Source organism: Triturus cristatus, chromosome 6, assembly GCF_964204655.1.
Source record: "Triturus cristatus chromosome 6, aTriCri1.1, whole genome shotgun sequence".
Classification (NCBI taxonomy): domain Eukaryota; kingdom Metazoa; phylum Chordata; class Amphibia; order Caudata; family Salamandridae; genus Triturus; species Triturus cristatus.
Window position 1 is genome coordinate 3,375,573 of NC_140589.1, and position 24,902 is coordinate 3,400,474.

Below are 24,902 nucleotides of genomic sequence, written 5' to 3' on the forward strand. Positions count from 1 at the left end.
CACCAGCGTCGGAAAAGTAACTGCGTGAAATCTTGTAGATTTCACTGCGTCACTTTTCCGAGGCTTTTTCCGACATAACGCCCACCCTGCATACATTAAACCTGACGCAGGTTTAATGTGGTGCAGGGCTTTACAACGTGACGCATCTCCCTAGATGCGTCACGTTGTAAATCTGCCACAGCATGGCTCTAGCTTTGCGCCGCCGCTGCGTCACTTAAGTGACGCAACGGCGGCGCAAAAGTGGCGCACAGGGCTTGTAAATCTGCCCCTTAGTTTTAATGTCCTCCCTTTCTGTGTGTGTCCTAATCCCCAGACCTGAGCCCTTCAGCAAGGTGCTGGGTCACAGCAGAGTGAGCCGAGTCCTGGGGGGTGGGGAGGTCAAAGGCACAGTCACCATTGGGCCACTTAGCCCTCGTCACATGGTTCCTCTTGCCCCGGTGTTTTCAGGTGCAGAGTGCCTAAGTCACATAAAGCCAGAAATTTGCGCTCCGCGTTTTGTAACTTCTAAACTGTATTGCACAGTAGAGATCCACACAGAGGTACTCCTTTCATCATAGGTTACGGTACTCCTTTCATCATAGGTTACCACTGTCCCCAGGTCTGGGTTACAATGCAACTAATCATTGGCGGCAGATAATCTACAGCCATGGGGTAGAGCCCTTTTACTTGCATCGCAAAGTGGAGAGATTTTCTACTGGTTTTCCCTGTTTAGATCCGTGCAGGTTATTGTGACTGGACTCCATTTCTTGCCCCTTGACTGCAGGAGCTACATGCAAGCTTGTGCTTGGACATGTGAAGGGTGGGGTGTTCCAGTCCTGTGGGCACCCGTGTTTGCCGCATGTTGTTCCATGGGCTTCATAGTAGCCACAACATGAGCTGCTATCTCCTCTTTTCCTGCATGGCCACAGGTGCTGAGAACTTTCCTTATTCAGAGCTAAGGACTCCAGGCCAGCTTGTCACGTCCTCAGTTACGACTGCTGCACACTCCCTGAAGGGACGACCTTACGGCGCTTCTTGGACGAGAGCCGCGCTCCATCTCCGCGAGATGCGTGAGATATGGAGGGGCTCTCTTGCGCACTACACTTCCCGCATCCTTGGCCGCGCGCATGCGCAGGAGGCAACGCTGCGCGGATCCGCCCTGCTACGTAAGCCGAGGAAGCAGAAGGAATGGCGCAGATTATTTCGCTTTGTGCTGCCGATGGCGGAGGACGTTCCAACAGCCTCGCTGATTCCAAGTTGGCTTTGGTGGGGTAAGGGTGTCAGTGACACCGCCAAGATTCATACCTTTGTACTTTCAAGCAACCCGGCGTTGTGACTCACGCCGCTAGTGCTGCTCTTTCAGTATTTGCCATAGCGGACCTGAGTGACACCGCCAAGAGTCATACCTTTGTACTTTCAAGCAACCCGGCGTTGTGACTCACGCCGCTAGTGCTGCCCTTTAACTATTTGCCATAGCGGACCTGAGTGACACCGCCAAGTGTCAATACTTGCTCATTATCATTTTACGGCCCTGTTGGATAACAGCGCTGGTTAGAATCCATAGCTGCCTAATCTGAGGGTGTTCAGGATACATCGCCTGGAGTTGTGTATTTTGGGGGTTACATTTACCTCGACGCTGTACCTCACGTATGGCATGTAAAGCGCTTTCGTGTAACCTAGACATTACCAATATGAACCAGTACCAGGTGGTATAGCACCATTCTACGATATCCAGCAACTTGTTTACCTGACATCAGTTCTCCATCTTAATTGTTTTTTCTGTGTGTATTGTTTCGTCTTAGCAGGGGATGTAAGAGAGGTGCTGAGCATATTGCGTAATTCCTTCTTCCCTTGTGAGGCCCACAGTCGCACTGGTTATGGTGGGTAATGAGCGCATGACAGCATTATGAGGTAAAGACATAGAGAAAGGTTATTGCTGATAATGTTTATGTATTCACAGTTCTCTGCTGTGTATCAAGTACAGGTGGTACGAACAATCAGACAAGCATCCCATTTATCTTAGAGGGTCAGATGCTGATACAATCGTCCTTCTAGTTGTAGATGCAATCCTTGAGTTCTTTTTTCTTTACAGGTATATAAGAAGATATATATGTATCTTTGTGTACTTCCTGGAAGGAGTGAGCTAACTTATTGAGGTGCAGTCTGTTAAGTGTGTCTTAATCATCGTTTCTCTCCACAGATCTCCCTCCCCGCTGTTCCCTTCCTTTCCTTCCCTCGATTGACCCCCTCTAATGTCCGTGCTTTTATAGCATATCGGAAATTGAGGTTGTCAATAGGTGGACCCCAATTGAGCAACAAACCGATCCTGAGAGGCCTCCGAGGGACCGTGACAGAATAATCTGCCTACTTAAATATACCTCTCCCGGTCGGTTCGTTGTTACGATGGCCACATTGGAAAACGTCCTAGTCACCTTAGGGGCACTTCAGCAGGAGATAGCCGACTCCAGGGCAGAGATAGCGGCATCTAGGGCCAAAACTGCAGCCTTGCAAGACACAGTCAATAGATTACAAAGAAACCCATTTGACGCACAGTCAGGTAGAACGTTGGGTGGGAGTACCTTCCAGTTTGGAACATCCTCTGTTCCCTCCCCATTTACAGTGGAAATGCCTACGCCCATCCCTTTGGCCACCCCCGAGCGGTTTTATGGGGAGGCATCCAAGGTACAAGTCTTTATGACTCAGGTGTTACTACATTTTTCTTGTAAACCTAAGGCCTTTCCCACAAATCAGGCTCGGGTGGCTTTTATGATCTCGTACCTAACAGGTGACGCGGCTCAATGGGCAGTACCTTATGTGCGTCGCGACGACCCCCTTCTATACGATTGGGAGGCGTTTCAAAAAGAATTCGAACTTGTGTTCGATCATAGGGCGGCTTCCTTCTCGGCAGATAGAGAACTGCTGGAACTTAAAGAGGAGAATAAGGACTTGGTGGTGTACATCAACACATTCCAACGTTTGGTAGCAGAAACCCAATGGCCAGAGGAAAAGAGGGCTGCTACATTTTATCAAGGGCTGAGGGACGACATGAAAGACGTGTTAGCACAGATAGACCCTCAACCCTCCACCTGTATAGATCTTATCAACCTCACCTTACGGTTAGATTATCGCATAGGGGAACGTAGAGGGGACAGAAAGAAAGTAGAGCGTCAGCCTATGAGATTTGAGAAAAATAGGGGGTCAGGAGTAGGGTTGGCCCCGGTATCATAACCTATGGACATAGGTACCATTCGAGCCCCACTTACCCAAGCGGAGAGAGACCTCCGGCGAAAGACTGGGCTCTGCATGTATTGCGGCAAAAAGGGGCATTTCGTTAAAGATTGTTTGGCCAAATCTAGAACCAGCGTAGGGGCCAAACGAGTGTCTGGCTTGTCCTCAGAGGTCTTGCCGGAAAACTGATTCACCCAGGGAAAACAGAAGGGAAGTCCTTGGGTGGGTTGCATATCTCTTCTACCATGAATACCCTAGCATTGTCATCTCAACATTTGTTTGTAACCATCTCTCTTAAAATGCTGGGAGGTTGGCAGACCTGTGAAGCCATGGTTGATTCTGGCGCAACGGGGTTATTTATGGACCTAGGGACTGCCAGGCTTTTAGGGATAGAGTTGATTACTAAAGACTCCCCCGAAGAGGTGTTGGCTGTAGATGGGAAGACCTTAAGCACAGGCCCTATTAGGTACCATTCCAATACTATGCCCATGACTTTTGGGGAAGGGCATATTGAACGTGTATCTTTCAATATCATCCAAGCCCCGCAATATGGAGTGATACTAGGCCTGCCCTGGTTGAGATTACACAACCCAACCATCGATTGGAAGAATAACAAGGTGGAGTATAAGAGTTCATGGTGCAGAGAACATTCTACTAACACCCGGGGGGATATTACTTGTAGTCAGGGCAGTCCAAACTCAATAGCCACGGCCGCAGAAACTGATGTAAAGTTACCTGCTTGGTATTCAGAGTATCAAGATGTGTTCTGTGAGAAATCAGCCGATACTCTCCCCCCTCACCGGCATTATGATTGCTGTATAGACTTAGTTCCAGGTGCAGTTATACCTTGTGGAAGATTATATGCACTCACAGAAGCTGAAAATACTCACTTGAGAGAATACCTAGACAAATACTTGGAGAACGGGTTTATACGCCCTTCACGATCCCTGGCAGCCTCTCCTATTTTTTTCATTCCAAAAGCCAACGGGGAAAAGAGAGCCTGCATAGACTTTAGGGCATTAAACAACGTAACGATCAAAAACAGGTATCCTCTGCCCTTGATATCTGTTCTGTTAGAGCAGGTTAAATCGGCCACAATCTACACTCGCCTTGACTTAAAGGGGGCCTACCACTTGGTCCGCGTTCGGGAAGGAGACGAGTGGAAAACCGCCTTTCGGACCCGATATGACCTTTACGAATATACAGTAATGCCCTTCAGACTGTGCAATGCCCCCGCCGCGTTTCAATACTTCATTAACGAGGTGCTGCGGGAGTATTTGGACAAGTTTGTGGTAGCATATATCGATGATATTTTGATATATTACTCCACAGAGGAGGAACATAAGTGTTGGACAGGCCACACGAAGGGCTTGCTCCCTCCCCGCATGACAGGGCCTAAGCACCGGCCCGCCAGGCGTGACCCACACGAATCACCCGCACCCCGTCTCCCGACGGAACTCCTGCCCCCGGACCTACATGTATCACGGGACCGAGCCACCACCGGCTCCCCCGGCCGGATCAAGCCGCCATCTTGGGCCCTGCGCCACGAGGCCGCGTGGCCTCCACCCGACCCTAACCCTGGGCCTGGCCGGCCCCGGCATCCCAGCACCACCTTCCACCCAGGAGGTGAGCGGACCACTTGGCAGGTCAATGGGAGAACGAAGCGTCAAGGGCTCTCCCCCGCCAGGTGCCGATCGCCTCCAGCTCCCCCAGGCGCTGGCTCCACCCCCTGCTGGGTGTCTGGACACCTTCATCCCGGACCCTCCGACCTCCAAGTGCGAGGGTCCGGACATCAAAGGGCGCCAGACCTATAACTAGGGCAGCTCCGGAGCAGGACGGCAGTTGTATCCTGGAGTCGAGAGACACCGAGAGAACTCAGCCTTGACGGACTACTGGCGCTGCCGTAGCCCTATCGTCCTGCCTGCTGGCGCTGCTGCGGCCTTCTGCAACCTCCATCCTCGTCGGGACCTGCTGGCGCTGCCGCGGCCCGTTGTAACGACCATCCTCACCGGGACCTGCTGGCGCTGCCGCGGACCGTGCATCGACCATCTCTCCGGGACCTGCTGGCGCTGCCGCGGACCGTGTATCAACCATCTTCACCGGGACCTGCTGGCGCTGCCGCGGACCGTGTATCACCCATCTTCACCGGGACCTGCTGGCGCTGCCGCGGCCCGTCCCAGCTAGAACACCGAGCTCGAGGATTGTGAGCTATCCACCATACCACCTCAACTACCAAGACTGGTAACCAGACTGTCCCGCTACCCCCTTTCCCCATCTTGAGAGACTTGAATCGAGGGGACCCCTGAGTCCAGACCTCCTTGTACCTTCCATCGTACCATAAGAAATTGCCTATAAAGAACGCTAAATCTTCTCCTTGTGTGGTGTCTGTCTGTGGGGGGGAAGTTATTTATCTGTACGATCGCTGGAGACGGCTCTCCCCGGAGACCTCTCCCCTTGTCCTCGGCCGACCCTCCCGGTCCGTCTAACAATAAGGCTCATGTGGGTTTGGTGTTCGATGCCTTGCGACAGAATAAACTGTATTGTAAGCTCAGCAAATGTGAGTTCCACGTGAAAGAAGTGGAGTTCTTGGGAGTGATGCTGACACCCTCAGGACAGGTCATGTCAGAAAGAAAGATTAGAGCAGTGAAAGAATGGGCGCAACCTACTAATGTTAAGGAAATCCAATGCTTTCTCGGATTTGCGAATTTTTATAGCAGATTCATTAACCAATTCTCTGCGGTGGTGGCTCCCCTTACCAAACTGTTACGAAAAAACAAGCCATTTCGGTGGACACCAGAAGCAGAGGCCTCCTTTCAATGCTTAAAGGATGCTTTTGTTACAGCCCCGGTGTTGATACATCCGGACCCTGAGAGCCCATACATTGTGGAAGCAGATGCCTCCGATGTTGCGGTAGGAGCCATACTCTCACAACGCCATAAAACGACTGGCCAACTCCATCCGGTGGCTTATATGTCCAGGAAATTAAATTTGGCCAAAACCAGGTATACCATCGCCGAAAAAGAGCTCCTAGCCATAAAAGAAGCTTTCAGCGATTGGAGACACCTGTTATTAGGAACCAAGCATGTGGTAACTGTATATACCGATCATCGTAACTTACAGTTTATGAGATCTACGCGGATGTTGTCTCCCAGGCAGTTACGCTGGATGCTATTCTTTTCAGAATTTCACTACCTTGTCACTTACCGACCTGGGGCAGACAATAAAAAAGCGGACGCTCTGTCCCGCAAAGACACCCCTGATGGAACCCAGATAGAACATTTATAGTCAGTCTTAGACCCTCAAAAGGTCATAGGAACGCTGTAAACTGATACCTTTCTACAGAAAGTAACCAAAGGGGTGAAGAATCCCTACTGGAGGAAATGGTTGCGGAACCACCCGCAGTGGAAGATAATTAAGGGTCTCCCAATGAAAGGCAAGCAGTTTTTAATACCCAATCCAACCTTAAGGAAAGAGGTCTTCCACTGGTGTCACCACACGCACAGTGCGGGACATAACGGGATTAAGAAAACCCTAGATCGCATTTTTCGCCAGTTTTGGTGGCCAACAGTGGTGGAAGACACCACAGCCATGATTCACCGGTGTGAGACGTGTGTGACTGCTAAACCAGAACACGGGAAATCCAAAGGACTGTTACAACCCCTACCGTCACCTTTGGTGCCATGGGAAAACATTTTTATAGCTATTATTGTTGGGTTGCCCCTGGATCAAGGATGTACAGCCATCGTGGTAGTGGTGGACAGTCTCACAAAGATGGGACACTTCATAGCCTGTGCTAAAGAACCCACGTCAGGACAATTGGCCAAACTGCTTTTGTTTCATGTGATACGGCTTCATGGCCTTCCTGCAAATATAGTGTCCGACAGGGGCCCCCAATTCACTGCCCGATTTTGGACAGCCTGGTGTAAGGCATTACATATGAAAACGACCAAGAGTACCAGTTTTCACCCTCAGTCTGATGGTCAAACAGAAAGACTGAATCAGACTCTCAAGCAGTACCTACGGTGCTACGTGGAAAAGAACACAGACGCTTGGGTGGACCTCTTGTGTTTGGCTGAGGTGGCATACAAAAGTGCCAAACACCAATCCACCAACTTCACGCCATTTTACAGTAACTACGGTTACCATCCACGCTTTATCTCTTTGATTCAACCCGTAAGCATACCTGAAGTGCCGGAAGCACAAGACCGTGTGAAACACATTCAACAAATCCTGCACACCACTCGTAGAAACTTGGAAAAGGCCAAGGGGATCTACAAAACTAAGGCGGATAAACACCGCCAACCCATGCCTCCCTACAAGGTAGGAGATGCAGTGTGGCTATCGACAAAAAACATTCGATTCCGTCGATATAGTGTGTTTAATCCCAAATTCATTGGGCCTTATAAAATTCTCAAGGTGATCTCGCCTTTGGCCATGAAATTGGCATTGCCCAAGACAATGAAAATACATCTGGTCTTTCATGTGTCATTATTGAAACCCTCCTATTTATCCATAAAAAAGAGACCTTCGCCCATCTGGATCAATCACGAGCCTGAGTATGAAGTGCAATCGATTCTGGACTCAAAAATGAAGGGATCTTAATTATGGCATTTGGTGTCCTGAAAAAGGATACGGCACGGAAGAAAATTTGTGGGAACCTGCGGTGGGCATGCATGCACCCCGATGTATAAAAGCCTTTCATGAATGGTTCCCCAACAAACCTGGTTCGTGTCAGCGGTTGTTGGGAGAGGGATGTGCTGTCACGTCCTCAGTTGCGACCGCTGCACACTCCCTAAAGGGACGACCTTACAGCACTTCTTGGACGAGAGCCGCGCTCCATCTCCGTGAAATGCGTGAGATATGGAGGGGCTCTCTTGCGCACTACACTTCCCGGCATCCTTGGCCACGCGCATGTGCAGGAGGCGACGCTGCGCGGATCCGCCCGGCTACGTAAGCCGAGGAAGCAGAAGGAATGGCGCAGATTATTTCGCTTTGTGCTGCCAAAGGCGGAGGACGTTCCAACAGCCTCGCTGATTCCAAGTTGGCTTTGGTGGGGTAAGGGTGTCAGTGACACCGCCAAGAGTCATACCTTTGTACTTTCAAGCAACACGGCGTTGTGACTCACGCCGCTAGTGCTGCTCTTTCAGTATTTGCCATAGCGGACCTGAGTGACACCGCCAAGAGTCATACCTTTGTACTTTCAAGCAACCCGGCGTTGTGACTCACGCCGCTAGTGCTGCCCTTTAACTATTTGCCATAGCGGACCTGAGTGACACCGCCAAGAGTCAATACTTGCTCATTATCATTTTACGGCCCTGTTGGATAACAGCGCTGGTTAGAATCCATAGCTGCCTAATCTGAGGGTGTTCAGGATACATCGCCTGGAGTTGTGTATTTTGGGGGTTACATTTACCTCGACGCTGTACCTCACGTATGGCATGTAAAGCGCTTTGGTGTAACCTAGACATTACCAATATGAACCAGTACCAGGTGGTATAGCACCATTCTACGATATCCAGCAACTTGTTTACCTGACATCAGTTCTCCTTCTTAATTGTTTTTTCTGTGTGTATTGTTTCGTCTTAGCAGGGGATGTAAGAGAGGTGCTGAGCATATTGCGTAATTCCTTCTTCCCTTGTGAGGCCCACAGTCGCACTGGTTATGGTGGGTAATGAGCGCATGACAGCATTATGAGGTAAAGACATAGAGAAAGGTTATTGCTGATAATGTTTATGTATTCACAGTTCTCTGCTGTGTATCACGTACAGGTGGTACGAACAAATAGACAAGCATCCCATTTATCTTAGAGGGTCAGATGCTGATACAATCGTCCTTCTAGTTGTAGATGCAATCCTTGAGTTCTTTTTTCTTTACAGGTATATATGTCGATATATATGTATCGTTGTGTACTTCCTGGAAGGAGTGAGCTAACTTATTGAGGTGCAGTCTGTTAAGTGTGTCTTAATCATCGTTTCTCTCCACAGATCTCCCTCCCCGCTGTTCCCTTCCTTTCCTTCCCTCGATTGACCCCCTCTAATGTCCGTGCTTTTATAGCATATCTGTTGGACCCGGCCTCGTGGCGTGATCCTTACCCCCGTGGATTGTGCCCGTTCCCCGCCCCGGCCTTCACGGGCCACCCTTCCGAACTGCACCGAGACTCCTCATTCCGAGCCGCACGAGGTCGCATACCCCTCGGGGCTCCGCCATCTTGTTGGCATCCACGTGACTCTGTGCGCCAGCCGGCGCGACCCCGCTCAACCCGGCCTCGGCCCCAGCGAAGCCCCGACATCGAGGCACCAAGAACTGGCCAGGGGGTGCCACATGAACCATTCACCGCCCCTGGCGGAGGACAGTATCGATGAGACCCCCAACTGTCCTCCCATCCCTAGGTGTGATCGCCCTGCAACTCTCTTGGGCCCGGCGCCTCTCCTGCTGGGCGTCTGGCCACCTCCACCCGGCCTCTCCGCCCCCCGGGCGCAAGGGTCCGGACATCAAAGGGCTCCAGACCTATATCTGGGGCGACCCCGCCACAGATCGGCAGTTGTATCCCGGAGTCGAGAGCCCTGCTGATTGAATCGCGGCCGACCCTACGGAGAAGAACTCTTGCTTGAACTACCACGAGCCCTGCAGACTGCGTCGCGGCTCCTTCTTGTGGAAACCTTGAAGCCCCCCGGAACATCGGGCCCTGCTGACGCTGTCGCGGCCCAACCTCGCTGAAACCTCCCTCGGAGCCCTGCTGATGACGTCGCGGCTCGAGCTGAGCAGAAACCATCTTGAGAGCCCTGCTGACCTGATCGCGGCTCCCCACTAACTGAACGCCAGAGCCCTGCTGACGCCGTCGCGGCTCGACCCCTCCGAGATCCGGAGGTCCTCCAGCTTGAGGATAAGAACTGGGCCCCAGGTACCCTCGTACCGAGCTCCTGCCAAAGACTGTCCCGTTACCCCTACCCCTCAAAAGAGACACTGAGACTTTTTGTGGATCCCTCGATCCCTTTCGTGTAAATATTGATCTCGTAACCTTTAAGTGCTGATAAAGAATTGCTCGTCTTGAGACAATCTCCTTGAGTCCTGTGTGGTGGTGTTACTGTGCTAGTACGTGATAGGAGAAGGATCTCTCAGGAGGCTTCTCTGCAGCGCTCGGCTACTTCGTGCAGTGGGAGGGCCCCCCCCCCCCCTTGGTGGTCTCGCCGACTCCTCGGGGTCCGCCTTCCAACAATATCGGAAATTGAGGTTGTCAATAGGTGGACCCCAATTGAGCAACGAACCGTTCCTGAGAGGCCTCCGAGGGACCGTGACAGAATAATCTGCCTACTTAAATATACCTCTCCCGGTCGGTTCGTTGTTACGATGGCCACATTGGAAAACGTCCTAGTCACCTTAGGGGCACTTCAGCAGGAGATAGCCGACTCCAGGGCAGAGATAGCGGCATCTAGGGCCAAAACTGCAGCCTTGCAAGACACAGTCAATAGATTACAAAGAAACCCATTTGACGCACAGTCAGGTAGAACGTTGGGTGGGAGTACCTTCCAGTTTGGAACATCCTCTGTTCCCTCCCCATTTACAGTGGAAATGCCTACGCCCATCCCTTTGGCCGCCCCCGAGCGGTTTTATGGGGAGGCATCCAAGGTACAAGTCTTTATGACTCAGGTGTTACTACATTTTTCTTGTAAACCTAAGGCCTTTCCCACAAATCAGGCTCGGGTGGCTTTTATGATCTCGTACCTAACAGGTGACGCGGCTCAATGGGCAGTACCTTATGTGCGTCGCGACGACCCCCTTCTATACGATTGGGAGGTGTTTCAAAAAGAATTCGAACTTGTGTTCGATCATAGGGCGGCTTCCTTCTCGGCAGATAGAGAACTGCTGGAACTTAAAGAGGAAAATAAGGATTGGTGGTGTACATCAACACATTCCAACGTTTGGTAGCAGAAACCCAATGGCCAGAGGAAAAGAGGGCTGCTACATTTTATCAAGGGCTGAGGGACGACATGAAAGACGTGTTAGCACAGATAGACCCTCAACCCTCCACCTGTATAGATCTTATCAACCTCACCTTAAGGTTAGATTATCGCATAGGGGAACGTAGAGGGGACAGAAAGAAAGTAGAGCGTCAGCCTATGAGATTTGAGAAAAATAGGGGGTCAGGAGTAGGGTTGGCCCCGGTATCATAACCTATGGACATAGGTACCATTCGAGCCCCACTTACCCAAGCGGAGAGAGACCTCCGGCGAAAGACTGGGCTCTGCATGTATTGCGGCAAAAAGGGGCATTTTGTTAAAGATTGTTTGGCCAAACCTAGAACCAGCGTAGGGGCCAAACGAGTGTCTGGCTTGTCCTCAGAGGTCTTGCCGGAAAACTGATTCACCCAGGGAAAACAGAAGGGAAGTCCTTGGGTGGGTTGCATATCTCTTCTACCATGAATACCCTAGCATTGTCATCTCAACATGTGTTTGTAACCATCTCTCTTAAAATGCTGGGAGGTTGGCAGACCTGTGAAGCCATGGTTGATTCTGGCGCAACGGGGTTATTTATGGACCTAGGGACTGCCAGGCTTTTAGGGATAGAGTTGATTACTAAGGACTCCCCCGAAGAGGTGTTGGCTGTAGATGGAAAGACCTTAAGCACAGGCCCTATTAGGTACCATTCCAATACTATGCCCATGACTTGTGGGGAAGGGCATATTGAACGTGTATCTTTCAATATCATCCAAGCCCCGCAATATGGAGTGATACTAGGCCTGCCCTGGTTGAGATTACACAACCCAACCATCGATTGGAAGAATAACAAGGTGGAGTATAAGAGTTCATGGTGCAGAGAACATTGTACTAACACCCGGGGGGATATTGCTTGTAGTCAGGGCAGTCCAAACTCAATAGCCACGGCCGCAGAAACTGATGTAAAGTTACCTGCTTGGTATTCAGAGTATCAAGATGTGTTCTGTGAGAAATCAGCCGATACTCTCCCCCCTCACCGGCATTATGATTGCTGTATAGACTTAGTTCCAGGTGCAGTTATACCTTGTGGAAGATTATATGCACTCACAGAAGCTGAAAATACTCACTTGAGAGAATACCTAGAAAAATACTTGGAGAACGGGTTTATACGCCCTTCACGATCCCCGGCAGCCTCTCCTATTTTTTTTATTCCAAAAGCCAACGGGGAAAAGAGAGCCTGCATAGACTTTAGGGCATTAAACAACGTAACGATCAAAAACAGGTATCCTCTGCCCTTGATATCTGTTCTGTTAGAGCAGGTTAAATCGGCCACAATCTACACTCGCCTTGACTTAAAGGGGGCCTACCACTTGGTCCGCGTTCGGGAAGGAGACGAGTGGAAAACCGCCTTTCGGACCCGATATGGCCTTTACGAATATACAGTAATGCCCTTCAGACTGTGCAATGCCCCCGCCGCGTTTCAATACTTCGTTAACGAGGTGCTGCGGGAGTATTTGGACAAGTTCGTGGTAGCATATATCGATGATATTTTGATATATTCCTCCACAGAGGAGGAACATAAGGCTCATGTGGGTTTGGTGTTCGATGCCTTGCGACAGAATAAACTGTATTGTAAGCTCAGCAAATGTGAGTTCCACGTGAAAGAAGTGGAGTTCTTGGGAGTGATGCTGACACCCTCAGGACAGGTCATGTCAGAAAGAAAGATTAGAGCAGTGAAAGAATGGGCGCAACCTACTAATGTTAAGGAAATCCAATGCTTTCTCGGATTTGCGAATTTTTATCGCAGATTCATTAACCAATTCTCTGCGGTGGTGGCTCCCCTTACCAAACTGTTACGGAAAAACGAGCCATTTCGGTGGACACCAGAAGCAGAGGCCTCCTTTCAATGCTTAAAGGATGCTTTTGTTACAGCCCCGGTGTTGATACATCCGGACCCTGAGAGCCCATACATTGTGAAAGCAGATGCCTCCGATGTTGCGGTAGGAGCCATACTCTCACAACGCCATAAAACGACTGGCCAACTCCATACGGTGGCTTATATGTCCAGGAAATTAAATTTGGCCGAAACCAGGTATACCATCGCCGAAAAAGAGCTCCTAGCCATAAAAGAAGCTTTCAGCGATTGGAGACACCTGTTATTAGGAGCCAAGCATGTGGTAACTGTATATACCGATCATCGTAACTTACAGTTTATGAGATCTACGCGGATGTTGTCTCCCAGGCAGTTACGCTGGATGCTATTCTTTTCAGAATTTCACTACCTTGTCACTTACCGACCTGGGGCAGACAATAAAAAAGCGGACGCTCTGTCCCGCAAAGACACCCCTGATGGAACCCAGATAGAACATTTACAGTCAGTCTTAGACCCTCAAAAGGTCATAGGAACGCTGTAAACTGATACCTTTCTACAGAAAGTAACCAAAGGGGTGAAGAATCCCTACTGGAGGAAATGGTTGCGGAACCACCCGCAGTGGAAGATAATTAGGGGTCTCCCAATGAAAGGCAAGCAGTTGTTAATACCCAATCCAACCTTAAGGAAAGAGGTCTTCCACTGGTGTCACCACACGCACAGTGCGGGACATAACTGGATTAAGAAAACCCTAGATCGCATTTTTCACCAGTTTTGGTGGCCAACAGTGGTGGAAGACACCACAGCTATGATTCACCGGTGTGAGACGTGTGTGACTGCTAAACCAGAACACAGGAAATCCAAAGGACTGTTACAACCCCTACCGTCACCTTTGGTGCCATGGGAAACCATTTCTATAGATTTTATTGTTGGGTTGCCCCTGGATCAAGGATGTACAGCCATCGTGGTAGTGGTGGACAGTCTCACAAAGATGGGACACTTCATAGCCTGTGCTAAAGAACCCATGTCAGGACAATTGGCCAAACTGCTTTTGTTTCATGTGATAAGGCTTTATGGCCTTCCTGCAAATATAGTGTCCGACAGGGGCCCCCAATTCATTGCCCGATTTTGGACAGCCTGGTGTAAGGCATTACATATGAAAACGACCAAGAGTACCAGTTTTCACCCTCAGTCTGATGGGCAAACAGAAAGACTGAATCAGACTCTCAAGCAGTACCTACGGTGCTACGTGGAAAAGAACACAGACGCTTGGGTGGACCTCTTGTGTTTGGCTGAGGTGGCATACAAAAGTGCCAAACACCAATCCACCAACTTCACGCCATTTTACAGTAACTACGGTTACCATCCACGCTTTATCTCTTTGATTCAACCCGTAAGCATACCTGAAGTGCCGGAAGCACAAGACCGTGTGAAACACATTCAACAAATCCTGCACACCACTCGTAGAAACTTGGAAAAGGCCAAGGGGATCTACAAAACTAAGGCGGATAAACACCGCCAACCCACGCCTACCTACAAGGTAGGAGATGCAGTGTGGCTATCGACAAAAAACATTCGATTCCGTCGATATAGTGTGTTTAATCCCAAGTTCATTGGGCCTTATAAAATTCTCAAGGTGATCTCGCCTTTGGCCATGAAATTGGCATTGCCCAAGACAATGAAAATACATCTGGTCTTTCATGTGTCATTATTGAAACCCTCCTATTCATCCATAAAAAAGAGACCTTCGCCCATCTGGATTAATCACGAGCCTGAGTATGAAGTGCAATCGATTCTGGACTCAAAAATGAAGGGATCTTAATTATGGTATTTGCTGTCCTGGAAAGGATACGGCACGGAAGAAAATTCGTGGAAACCAGCGGTGGGCATGCATGCACCCCGATGTATAAAAGCCTTTCATGAACGGTTCCCCAACAAACCTGGTTCGTGTCAGCGGTCGTTGGGAGAGGGATGTGCTGTCACGTCCTCAGTTGCGACCGCTGCACACTCCCTAAAGGGACGACCTTACAGCACTTCTTGGACGAGAGCCGCGCTCCATCTCCGCGAGATGCGTGAGATATGGAGGGGCTCTCTTGCGCACTACACTTCCCGGCATCCTTGGCCGCGCGCATGTGCAGGAGGCGACGCTGCGCGGATCCGCCCGGCTACGTAAGCCGAGGAAGCAGAAGGAATGGCGCAGATTATTTCGCTTTGTGCTGCCGAACAGCCTCGCTGATTCCAAGTTGGCTTTGGTGGGGTAAGGGTGTCAGTGACACCGCCAAGAGTCAAACCTTTGTACTTTCAAGCAACCCGGCATTGTGACTCACGCCGCTAGTGCTGCTCTTTCACTATTTGCCATAGCGGACCTGAGTGACACCGCCAAGAGTCATACCTTTGTACTTTCAAGCAACCCGGTGTTGTGACTCACGCCGCTAGTGCTGCTCTTTAACTATTTGCCATAGAGGACCTGAGTGACACCGCCAAGAGTCAATACTTGCTCATTATCATTTTACGGCCCTGTTGGATAACAGCGCCGGATAGAATCCATAGCTGCCTAATCTGAGGGTGTTCAGGATACATCGCCTGGAGTTGTGTATTTTGGAGGTTACATTTACCTCGACGCTGTACCTCACGTATGGCATGTAAAGCGCTTTGGTGTAACATAGACATTACCAATATGAACCAGTACCAGGTGGTATAGCACCATTCTACGATATCCAGCAACTTGTTTACCTGACATCAGTTCTCCATCTTAATTGTTTTTTCTGTGTGTATTGTTTCGTCTTAGCAGGGGATGTAAGAGAGGTGCTGAGCATATTGCGTAATTCCTTCTTCCCTTGTGAGGCCCACAGTCACACTGGTTATGGTGGGTAAGGAGTGCATGTCCTGGTATTATGTGGTAAAGACATAGAGAAAGGTTATTGCTGATAATGTTTATGTATTCACAGTTCTCTGCTGTGTATCACGTACAGGTGGTACGAACAATTAGACAAGCATCCCATTTATCTTAGAGGGTCAGATGCTGATACAATCGCCCTTCTAGTTGTAGATGCAATCCTTGAGTTCTTTTTTCTTTACAGGTATATATGTAGATATATATGTATCGTTGTGTACTTCCTAGAAGGAGTGAGCTAACTTATTGAGGTGCAGTCTGTTAAGTGTGTCTTAATCATCGTTTCTCTCCACAGATCTCCCTCCCCGCTGTTCCCTTCCTTTCTTTCTCTCGATTGACCCCCTCTAATGTCCGTGCTTTTATAGCATATCGGAAATTGAGGTTGTCAATAGGTGGACCCCAATTGAGCAACGAACCGATCCTGAGATGCCTCCGAGAGACCGTGACACAGCTACTCCAAGTTCTGCTCTGAGGAACTAAGCTTTGCAGTGTGTGATAATATCAGAGAGCTGCGGCCACTGTCCACCTCTTTGGATTAAGTGTCCTAAGACGTCTTAGGGCAGGTAAGGATGAGTGAAGACTCAAGAAGCCCTTGGAGAGAACTGATTCTGCAGACATGGACTGCTGAGCCCCCCCTCCTCTGACCAGGGGCCTCGGTTTCAAGTGATCAGGTGTGCACAAACATGCAGCCTAGCCCTGGTAGTTCCCCTTAAAACGTGTTGCCTTAACGGTTCCTTGACCGTTCCCACTTTAATTTCACACATGGCACACCTGACTCCTCTGCAGCTTCTGAGAGAGCTTCCCATGTGGTTCCTGCTTCCCATGTGGTCCCTGGTCCCTGCTTCCCATGTGGTCCCTGCTTCCCATGTGGTCCCTGCTTCCCATGTGGTCCCTGCTTCCCATGTGGTCCCTGCTTCCCATGTGGTCCCTGCTTCCCATGTGGTGCCTGGTCCCTGCTTCCCATGTGGTCCCTGCTTCCCATGTGGTCCCTGCTTCCCATGTGGTCCCTGCTTCCCATGTGCCTCTAGGCATGAGAAGGGGCAGAGACTCTCAGACTGTTCCTGCTAGCTGCAGAAACCCCACTGGACCGACAGTTTCATTGTCCCCCCCCGCACAGGACTGGAGCACAGGAGCCGGGCGGTCCCTACCTCTTGCCTGTCTCTGCAATGTGAATACAACTGAGCTAAGTCAAACTGCTGTGCGAATGCTCATGCCTGGACTGCAAACATGTGTATCTTCTTGCATCAACCCTGTTATCAACATTCCTCTGGTGCATTTAGACTGAGTAAACAGAGAGGTATTTGAGAGGACTCCTATTGTTCAACTAAACCACAATATAACAATGCTATTTAAACTCTAACAGTTCTTAGTTCTTTACACAAAGTTGCAAGAAACTCCCGGGACAGTATATTCATTGACCGTGACAAGTGCTAGACGAATTTAGCATTTTACCCTTTGTGAACCTTGTAAGCCTTGTCTGTTGGACATTGGTACCTTGCTGAAACTCAAGGTACTCACAAGTCGCTGAGATCGCAGTAGCACCTGACTTCTATGGTTTCAGGAAGAACCAAGCGGAGACCCTCGACTCATGATTGTCCAGGAGCCCTGAAACTCCAGAGACCCCAAGAGCTGATCTGGCATGAGGTGCCGTCATTGAGTTTCAGATACCTGAATGAGTAGTGTGAAGCGGGCCTTGTCCTCGGGGGGGCTCCCTCTAGAGCCGGGGAACTGCCAGCTCAACTCCAGCCCGTCGAAGCCATGATTCCGCAGGAACAGGGGCACCGAGTCAACGAATGCCTTACGATTGTTGTCCGTCGAAACCATATCGGTGAACCTAGAGGGGGAAGGGTGGGACACCATATATCCTTAATATTAACAGTGATAAGAAGTGATAGAGTTTGTAAAATGGGTTGCACCAAGTGGTGGCCCTCATTCTCTGTCGCCTGGTCTGGAGAACATTCACGGCCAGTGGTTGCATCTTGTGTGTAGTATATTCAGCCAATGTTTGCTTTGTACACAGCAGATCATATCCTACAACTCAATGAGATATCAAAATAACAAAAAAGTGTTGTTTGCTGGAAATGCTGGGATAGCCTGGAGGTGTCAGGCACTGCAAGCAGTTTTGTATTTGTGCTTGCTTGCTTTACCCTCTGCTGGTGGAGCTGAACGTAAACACGGCCTCCCACCCACTGAGCTTGCTGGGCCTTTGAGCAACTCATGTAGCAAACACTCATCTAAAAATTCAACCCTGCATGTGAAATGTTACTTCTCAGCTGAGATTAGCTTCAGTGGTGGTTGGTAGCTCTCTTGCAATGCTGGGCACTTCAAAACAATGGTTTGGTTACTTTTAAATGTTTTTGGTCATATCAAGCACATGACGAAAAAGTATTTATTTACACCGGAATGCAACATGGCCAAAGAAACTGGGATCTGTCTTAGGTAACAAAACAGCAGAAAATCTTCATAGCCTAAATTAGACATACGAATTTGAAATCCAAATTGGTAAGCAGAGGCACCGACAGAAATAATTAAATCCATAATTCATTTTGGAAAATTGCATCGATGCCTGAGTGAAGCAGCTCTTATAACGAATAAACAGCCTTACAGAAGCAACGTCCCTCATGGCTATCAGTGGCTTTTCTGGGCCTCTTAGGAAGATGTTACCGAAATATTGAAACATTTTGTGGATTCGACTACGGTTTTAAACATATGTTGGTTGTGAAGTTCACTAGGGTGAGACATGATATTCTGTAAGTTTGTTTTCACTTAACACGTTTTTTTTTTATTCATTTAGTGTCGCAGTGTTTTTGTAGATGCTTAGCTGTAGTTGGCCTGCAGAGTTAGTTGTTATCTAAAGCCTGAATGTTGTTGTCTGTAGCTTAGGACCCAGTGGTATAAATCCCTATTATTGTTCGCTAACCAGTCTTCTTTTTTCCCCGGAGTTTTATAAAGCGCAAACTTGACCCGAAGGTATCAGAGTGCTTTACATGAGCACCAGTTCGGTTATGGATGGACACATCAATTTTTTGTTAGGCATGGGGAGATTTGCCCAGAATCACAGTGGTTGAGTGTACCTGCCGAGACTCGAACCTGATTCCCCAGCATCGAGGTTGACAGCTCTAGCCATGAAGCCGCATCCTCTCCCCCAGAGAGGGATCCATTCTTGTCATGTGTGCTAGGCCCATACACACAAGTGGGGTACCATTTTTATCAGGAGAAGTGTGGGAACGCTGGGTGATAGGCATTGCATGGACCTGCGCAGTTTCTTGATGTTTCCCTCGCAGAAATGTGAGGAATATGTGTGTATTTAGACAAAGTTTGCGATCTCCAGGCTATTGTGGGTATGAACCCGTAGTGATGTTCATGCAAGTCACACCACCCTGGATTCCTCGTGGAGTCTAGTTTTCTGAAATGTCTGGGTTTGGTAGGGTTCCCTGAGTGTCTGTTGAGGCCCGGCCCAAATTCCCCAGCGACCCACATCGCCAAAGCGGGTTGATTTTGATGTGGAACATTTTTTGTCTCCCTATTGTGTTTGGGGCCTATTGTGTCTCAGGTGAAAGGACCATCCACACAAGATGTGGTACTGAATTTATTGGAAGAACTCTCAAAACAAAGGGTGGTAGGAACGTTTGGGATCTCTGCAGATTCTGGAACCTTCCCTCACAGAAATGTAAGGAAAATGCTTATCTTTTGCTAAAGCTTGAGGTCTGCAGGGTATTGTGGGTACGAAATCGTAGTGGGATCCACACATGATACCCCGCCTTGGATCCCTGGGTAATGCAGGCAGAGTTGGAGCTGATTCAGAATAGTGCAGCCTTTCAGAATGGCAAGGAAGAGGAAATTTGCTGTTATCCCCGCTCTTCCAGTCCATATTTCAAAACTATGCCCAAAAGAATCCAAATTTCCTCACGCTTGCTACGATGGGGATGCTCTGTGCCCCAGTGTAGTGTATACATACTTCTGTGTTCTTGTTGTCGAGGACGCGTGGTTTCCCGTGCGCCCTTGAATGTATTTTATTGTGCTCCCTCGGGGGTTCCTAGGCGACGGTCTGGCTCCACGGCAGTTACTCCTGCCGTGAATTCCTGACCAGATGACCGGTAGCGTTGTGGACTTGTTGTGAATAAATCCACTCTCAAAACCTTCAATGTAAAAAACTTGCCGTAGTAATTGAGGCAAGTTTTTACTTTGAAGGTTCACCTAAGCAAATAGTTACTGACAATGGCTCACATTTCATTTCTGATCGCATGTCTACATTTTTTGTACAGCATGATATTTCACACTTACGTACTGCCTTGTGTGCACCTTCGTCCAACGGCTTAGACGAAAGAGGCATCAGATTTATGAAGGAAGGGGTTCAAACTGCGCTGGCTAGTAACATGGATGTTGGCATGTTTCTTGAGCAAAAAGTGAGGTAGAGAGGCCCTTACTAGCTTGTTTCCTTCTTGGTTAGGTGAACGATTGAACATTGTTACTCCGCCTAAAGGGACAACTTTTTCAAAGTCTCTCAAGCGCAAACCAACATGAAAAGATACTTTGATCAAAGGAACAGTGTGTCGTTCCAACCGTTTACCGTGGGTGATTGGGTACACATATAAAGTCCCATGAAAGTCACTAAAGGTCAATCCATCTATTCTGTTCCTGTTCAGGTGGAAAGAGCTGGCAAAGCTTCAGTCCTACTAACAGGAAGAGGTGGTGGAACAAATGTCAATTGGTCAAGTTGACTCCGCAGCAAGCCGCCATCATCATTAACAGGTCTAAACCTATTTTTGAATCTGATTGTGCCATTTGGGTGGAGCCATCTACTTTTGCGCAATCATCTTCGTCTGAGCTTCACGCTTCAGCTTCAACTGGCGAGGGCGTTTCAGTGGACTCTGTTTCCCACATCTAGGTTCCGTCATGTAAAACTGCCTTCTAAATTTAGAGATTTTGTGATTTTTTTTTGTTTACTTTTCTCGCTTTTGTTATTTCTTACAGTATTGCATGATGCTTATTGACATGTTTTCGCTTATGTTGTCATATGCACTTCTGTTCTTTCCTTCTTTGCCATTGTAAGGGAGGAAGGTGATGTAGTATATACATACTTCTGTGTTCTTGTTGTCGAGAACGCGCAGTTCCCTGCGCGCCCTCAAATGTATTTTATTGTATTCCCTCGGAGGTTCCTAGGCGACGGTCTGGCTCCACGGCATTTACTCCTGCTGTGGATTCCCGACCGCATGCCTGGGAGCGTCGTGGGCTTGTTGTGAATAAATCCACTTTCAAAACTACTACCCTGGTGCCGGCATTTGTCTTCTATACTCAGGTGTGCAGAAAGACTGTTGCGGCTTTAGGGGTGGGATAGGCTCCTACATCAGTGCAGCCACCCACACCCTATATTTTGCATTTACGTTTTTTTTAAAAGCTTCTCATGCCGTGGATATGCACATCCATGCCTTTTTTCAGGCACGCCAAAAGACGTAAACAATCCTCAATTGCTAGTGATTATGTTACCCAATGCAACAGAAGCCCTTCCTCAGGGGTTCACAACAAAATAAAAGAACGTAGCTGTTACAATTTAGCTTCAAACCTCTATGCCTGACATGCCAAGTTGCAGCAACACTATCTTCCTGGTCCTCCTCGAAGTTGTGCTTTCGGCTCCGAGTAGCCCCAGCCTTGAGCACCTCCTGCACCGAAGATTGTTGGCCTACACTCCACGAGTGAACCGTGGGCCAGCTTCAAGTGCGACCGCTTGAGGCTCCTTCGCGATCACTAGTACGTTGGCTAGAAGGTCCCCACAAAGGCAACTTCTTTTCTGATTGGGCTTTCCTGGTTGCTCCAGATGTGCCCTGACTTACCCTTGCTGGGTGAGTCCATAAGACCTTGCTGGTCTGCACCGCAGTCCGTTCTCTAAATTCCAGTGACTTGCCGTTGCCAAGGCTTGTTGGGTCCATTCTGGTCGCCGACACCACAGCACTCGACAGACTTCATGGGACAGCTTGAATGCGGCTCGTGGACTTCGTCGACGCCTCCTGGACCTCGTGGCTGAAGAGTCAAGACACCCATCAACTCACCTGAAGCACCCAACATCTGTGGGCAGTGGTCCATCCTGCCCTAGGTCACTGGCAAGTGACCCAGACTCTGTCCCCTCTGCTTTCAGGTTCCTTCCATCCTAGATCCCGTCTTGGATCTCCACGGACACTTCTCCTCTTCACGGCAGCAGCAGTTCTTTGCAGGCTTCCATTGAAATCGACGAGGCGACCCGACACCAAAAGACACCTATGCACCCTGCGTCCCTGGGTGAGGTAACTTGAGTACTCCGGTGCTCTCGTGGGTGCTAGCCCTAGAACTACCTAAGTCCAAAAGGTTTAGGTCCAGACTCGATTAGAAGTGTCCCTAATCTTTAAATTTCCAACCGCGACATTGCCCATAGAAGATAAAGGGAACCCGCGGTTGTGTTTACACACTGCATACAGTCCCCGTGGGTCCCCTGTATCACTACCTTGGGTGGTTCATTGGGGTCCCAGCGATTCCAGAGGCTATAGGCCTAGTGTCTATTCCAGTCGTGGTTCTTATACCACTTTTTGGTATATGGTTTGGTACGCCCCTAGGGCCCAAACGTGTATTTGTGCTATTACTGATGCTTGCTCACTTGTAAACTAAGTACTTCGAAGTCCAGTCTCATAAAGAGACTAGAGGGGTGTGTTTTATCTTAAATACATATATTTTGAATACATACCTGGTGTGGTTGTCATTTCACTTGATCATTCAAGAGATTATAGACTGGTAAAACAAGCTGCTTTACATTCCTTCAAGACTTAGTCTGAAGGCTGCTTTCCATAGCTACCACTAGGATAGCTTTCAATAAAGGTTGTCTTTAACCTATCACCATAAGGGGTTGTTTGGACTGATACAAGGTGCCCACTAGAACTAGTGGACAGCATATATCAGGCCACCTTCTCACAAAGAGTTTGAGAGTGTCGCAGATATGAAGACAAATCTGCTTAGGGCCGAAAATATTTTCTTGCCAATATTGGTCATTCTTGATTGAAGATGAATCCCAAAGAACGGCACCGACCGCGAGATGCGCAGCATCGGGCCTGTAGTCAAGCAGACCCACAAAGTACCTTGGAATTGATGAAAGCAAAGACGGTGCATGGCATCGGGGAGTTGATGCTTCATTGGCGCCTGCGGCGTCGGTTCCTTACAACCCCAGGGGAGGTGATGCCTCTGATCCTTACTGCAGCGCAGGGGAGGTAAGATGTCAGTTCCTTACTGTGTCGGGGAGGTGACATCACGAATGGCGGCGAGGCGGCGGTTCTTTACGACGGTACGATGTCGATGGATTCGGGAGTCACCCTCGTCGAGGATCGACTCCGCGTTGGTGAAGCACTGGCATCACTGAAGCTGGGGCTGCGGTGTCTTCGGGTCCGGTGCAGGCAGTGGCCTTGATGATGGCTTCGGAGTCGATGCGGCACGGTGTCAGCAGGTGTCGGGCCTATGTTGCAAGTCGGGGCGGTGCGTCGTGCTTTTCACGAGCGGTGCCCACAGCTTCAGTGCAGGTTACGGCATTGCTCGCCGGCGCTGGTGTTGCAATTTCCTTCTGTAGCAGCTGAAACAGCAGTTCCAGATGCAGAGAGACAGAAGGGATTAAGTCTTTGTATCCCTGAGACTTCAGAACAGGAGGCAATCTCAGTTTCAAGCCCTTGAAGATCTTCCTCAAGATGACAAAGCAAACAGCGAGGTCCTTTTCTCCTTTCCTTGGCAGCAAGCAGTCACTGCAGGCCGACCCCAGACAGCAAACAGCACAGGGACAGTATTCCTCCTCAGCTCTTCTCCTTGGCAAATGTTCTTCTTGATTTCCCAGAAGTGATCTAAAGGTCATGGGTCTGGGACCCACTTTTTATCTACCAAAATCCTTTGTTCTCTGAAGCAAGAGAGTGTCTCTACCTGGCCAAAACCAGTCCTGTCCTCACTGGTGCTGCTTCCTGGCAGGAGGTGGAGACAGCATTGTTGAAGGCAGACTAGGCCCATTCAGGGGAAAAGGAAATCTCCTCCCCCTACTCTAAATGCAACCCAGGTCCATTCAGCCAAGCCCTGACTCAGCAGACTTCTGGACCCACAGCCCCTCCCCATCCCCTCTCATCCAAAAGCTAGATATGCAATACACAAACCTAGCAGAGGCACACTGGATGGTTAGGCAAGAAAATACCTACTTTCTAAAAGTTCTATTTTCAAACACAGAATGAAAACGTCACCCTCCCTAAAAGATGCACTTTAACATTCTGAGTTCAGGCATACTAAACTTCATTTTTTTACCTTGTTCCTTGGGCCAGTTATGTTTATAATATATTATACTTGCCAAGTCGACATGGCAGTCCCAGACTGCTGACAGGCTCTGCAATGGCAGGCCAGAGTAACATTTTACAGGCTGCATCTGTGGGTGGCACAATCAGTGCTGCAGCCCACTAGCAGCATTTGATTTACAGGCCCTGGGCACACACAGTGCACTATACTAGGGTCTGACAAGTAAATCAAATAGCCAATCATGGAAACACCAATGCATAACAGTAATTTACAAAGGGAGCACTTGCACTTTGGCACTGAACAGCAGTGGCAAAGTGCCCAAGGCATCTAGTCCAGTAAAACAGAGTCCAAGCCACAGCAAAAACACAGGAGGCAATAGCAAAAAATGGAAGGGAGATCCATGCCAACGGTGCCAGGTCTAACAATGATGATGATACAGGAGTTGATACGCAAGGCACCAATGCCACCCTGAATCACGGCTCAGAATCTGCTGAGTGGTGAATGAATGCATTGGAATTATTTCCATCTCAAGAAAATGCATCCTTAGATATGATGCAAGCAGCAACGACAGCAGCAGTACCGCTGACACTGATCAAGTGGTATTGGGACATTTTCTTGGGGAGACTCTCACCATGCTGGGAGAACGTCCCAGGTAACACTAAAATTGTTGATTTGCTGTTAGCGGCTGCGTTTCAGCAGATCACGGTTAATTGGAAGG

At 49.1% G+C, this 24,902-nt stretch overlaps 1 protein-coding gene across 2 annotated transcripts in view; it reads right to left on the reverse strand.

Annotated features, from left to right (window-relative positions):
- The window catches only part of LOC146813618 (chitotriosidase-1-like), a 256,567-nt gene that overhangs the window by 65,992 nt on the left and 165,673 nt on the right, over window positions 1-24,902 (reverse strand). For both annotated transcript variants that reach the window (XM_085610097.1, XM_085610096.1), the window contains exon 5: window positions 17,573-17,738. In XM_085610097.1, the coding sequence (XP_085466223.1) occupies window positions 17,573-17,738 (166 nt within the window). The remainder of the gene's footprint in view (window positions 1-17,572; window positions 17,739-24,902) is intronic.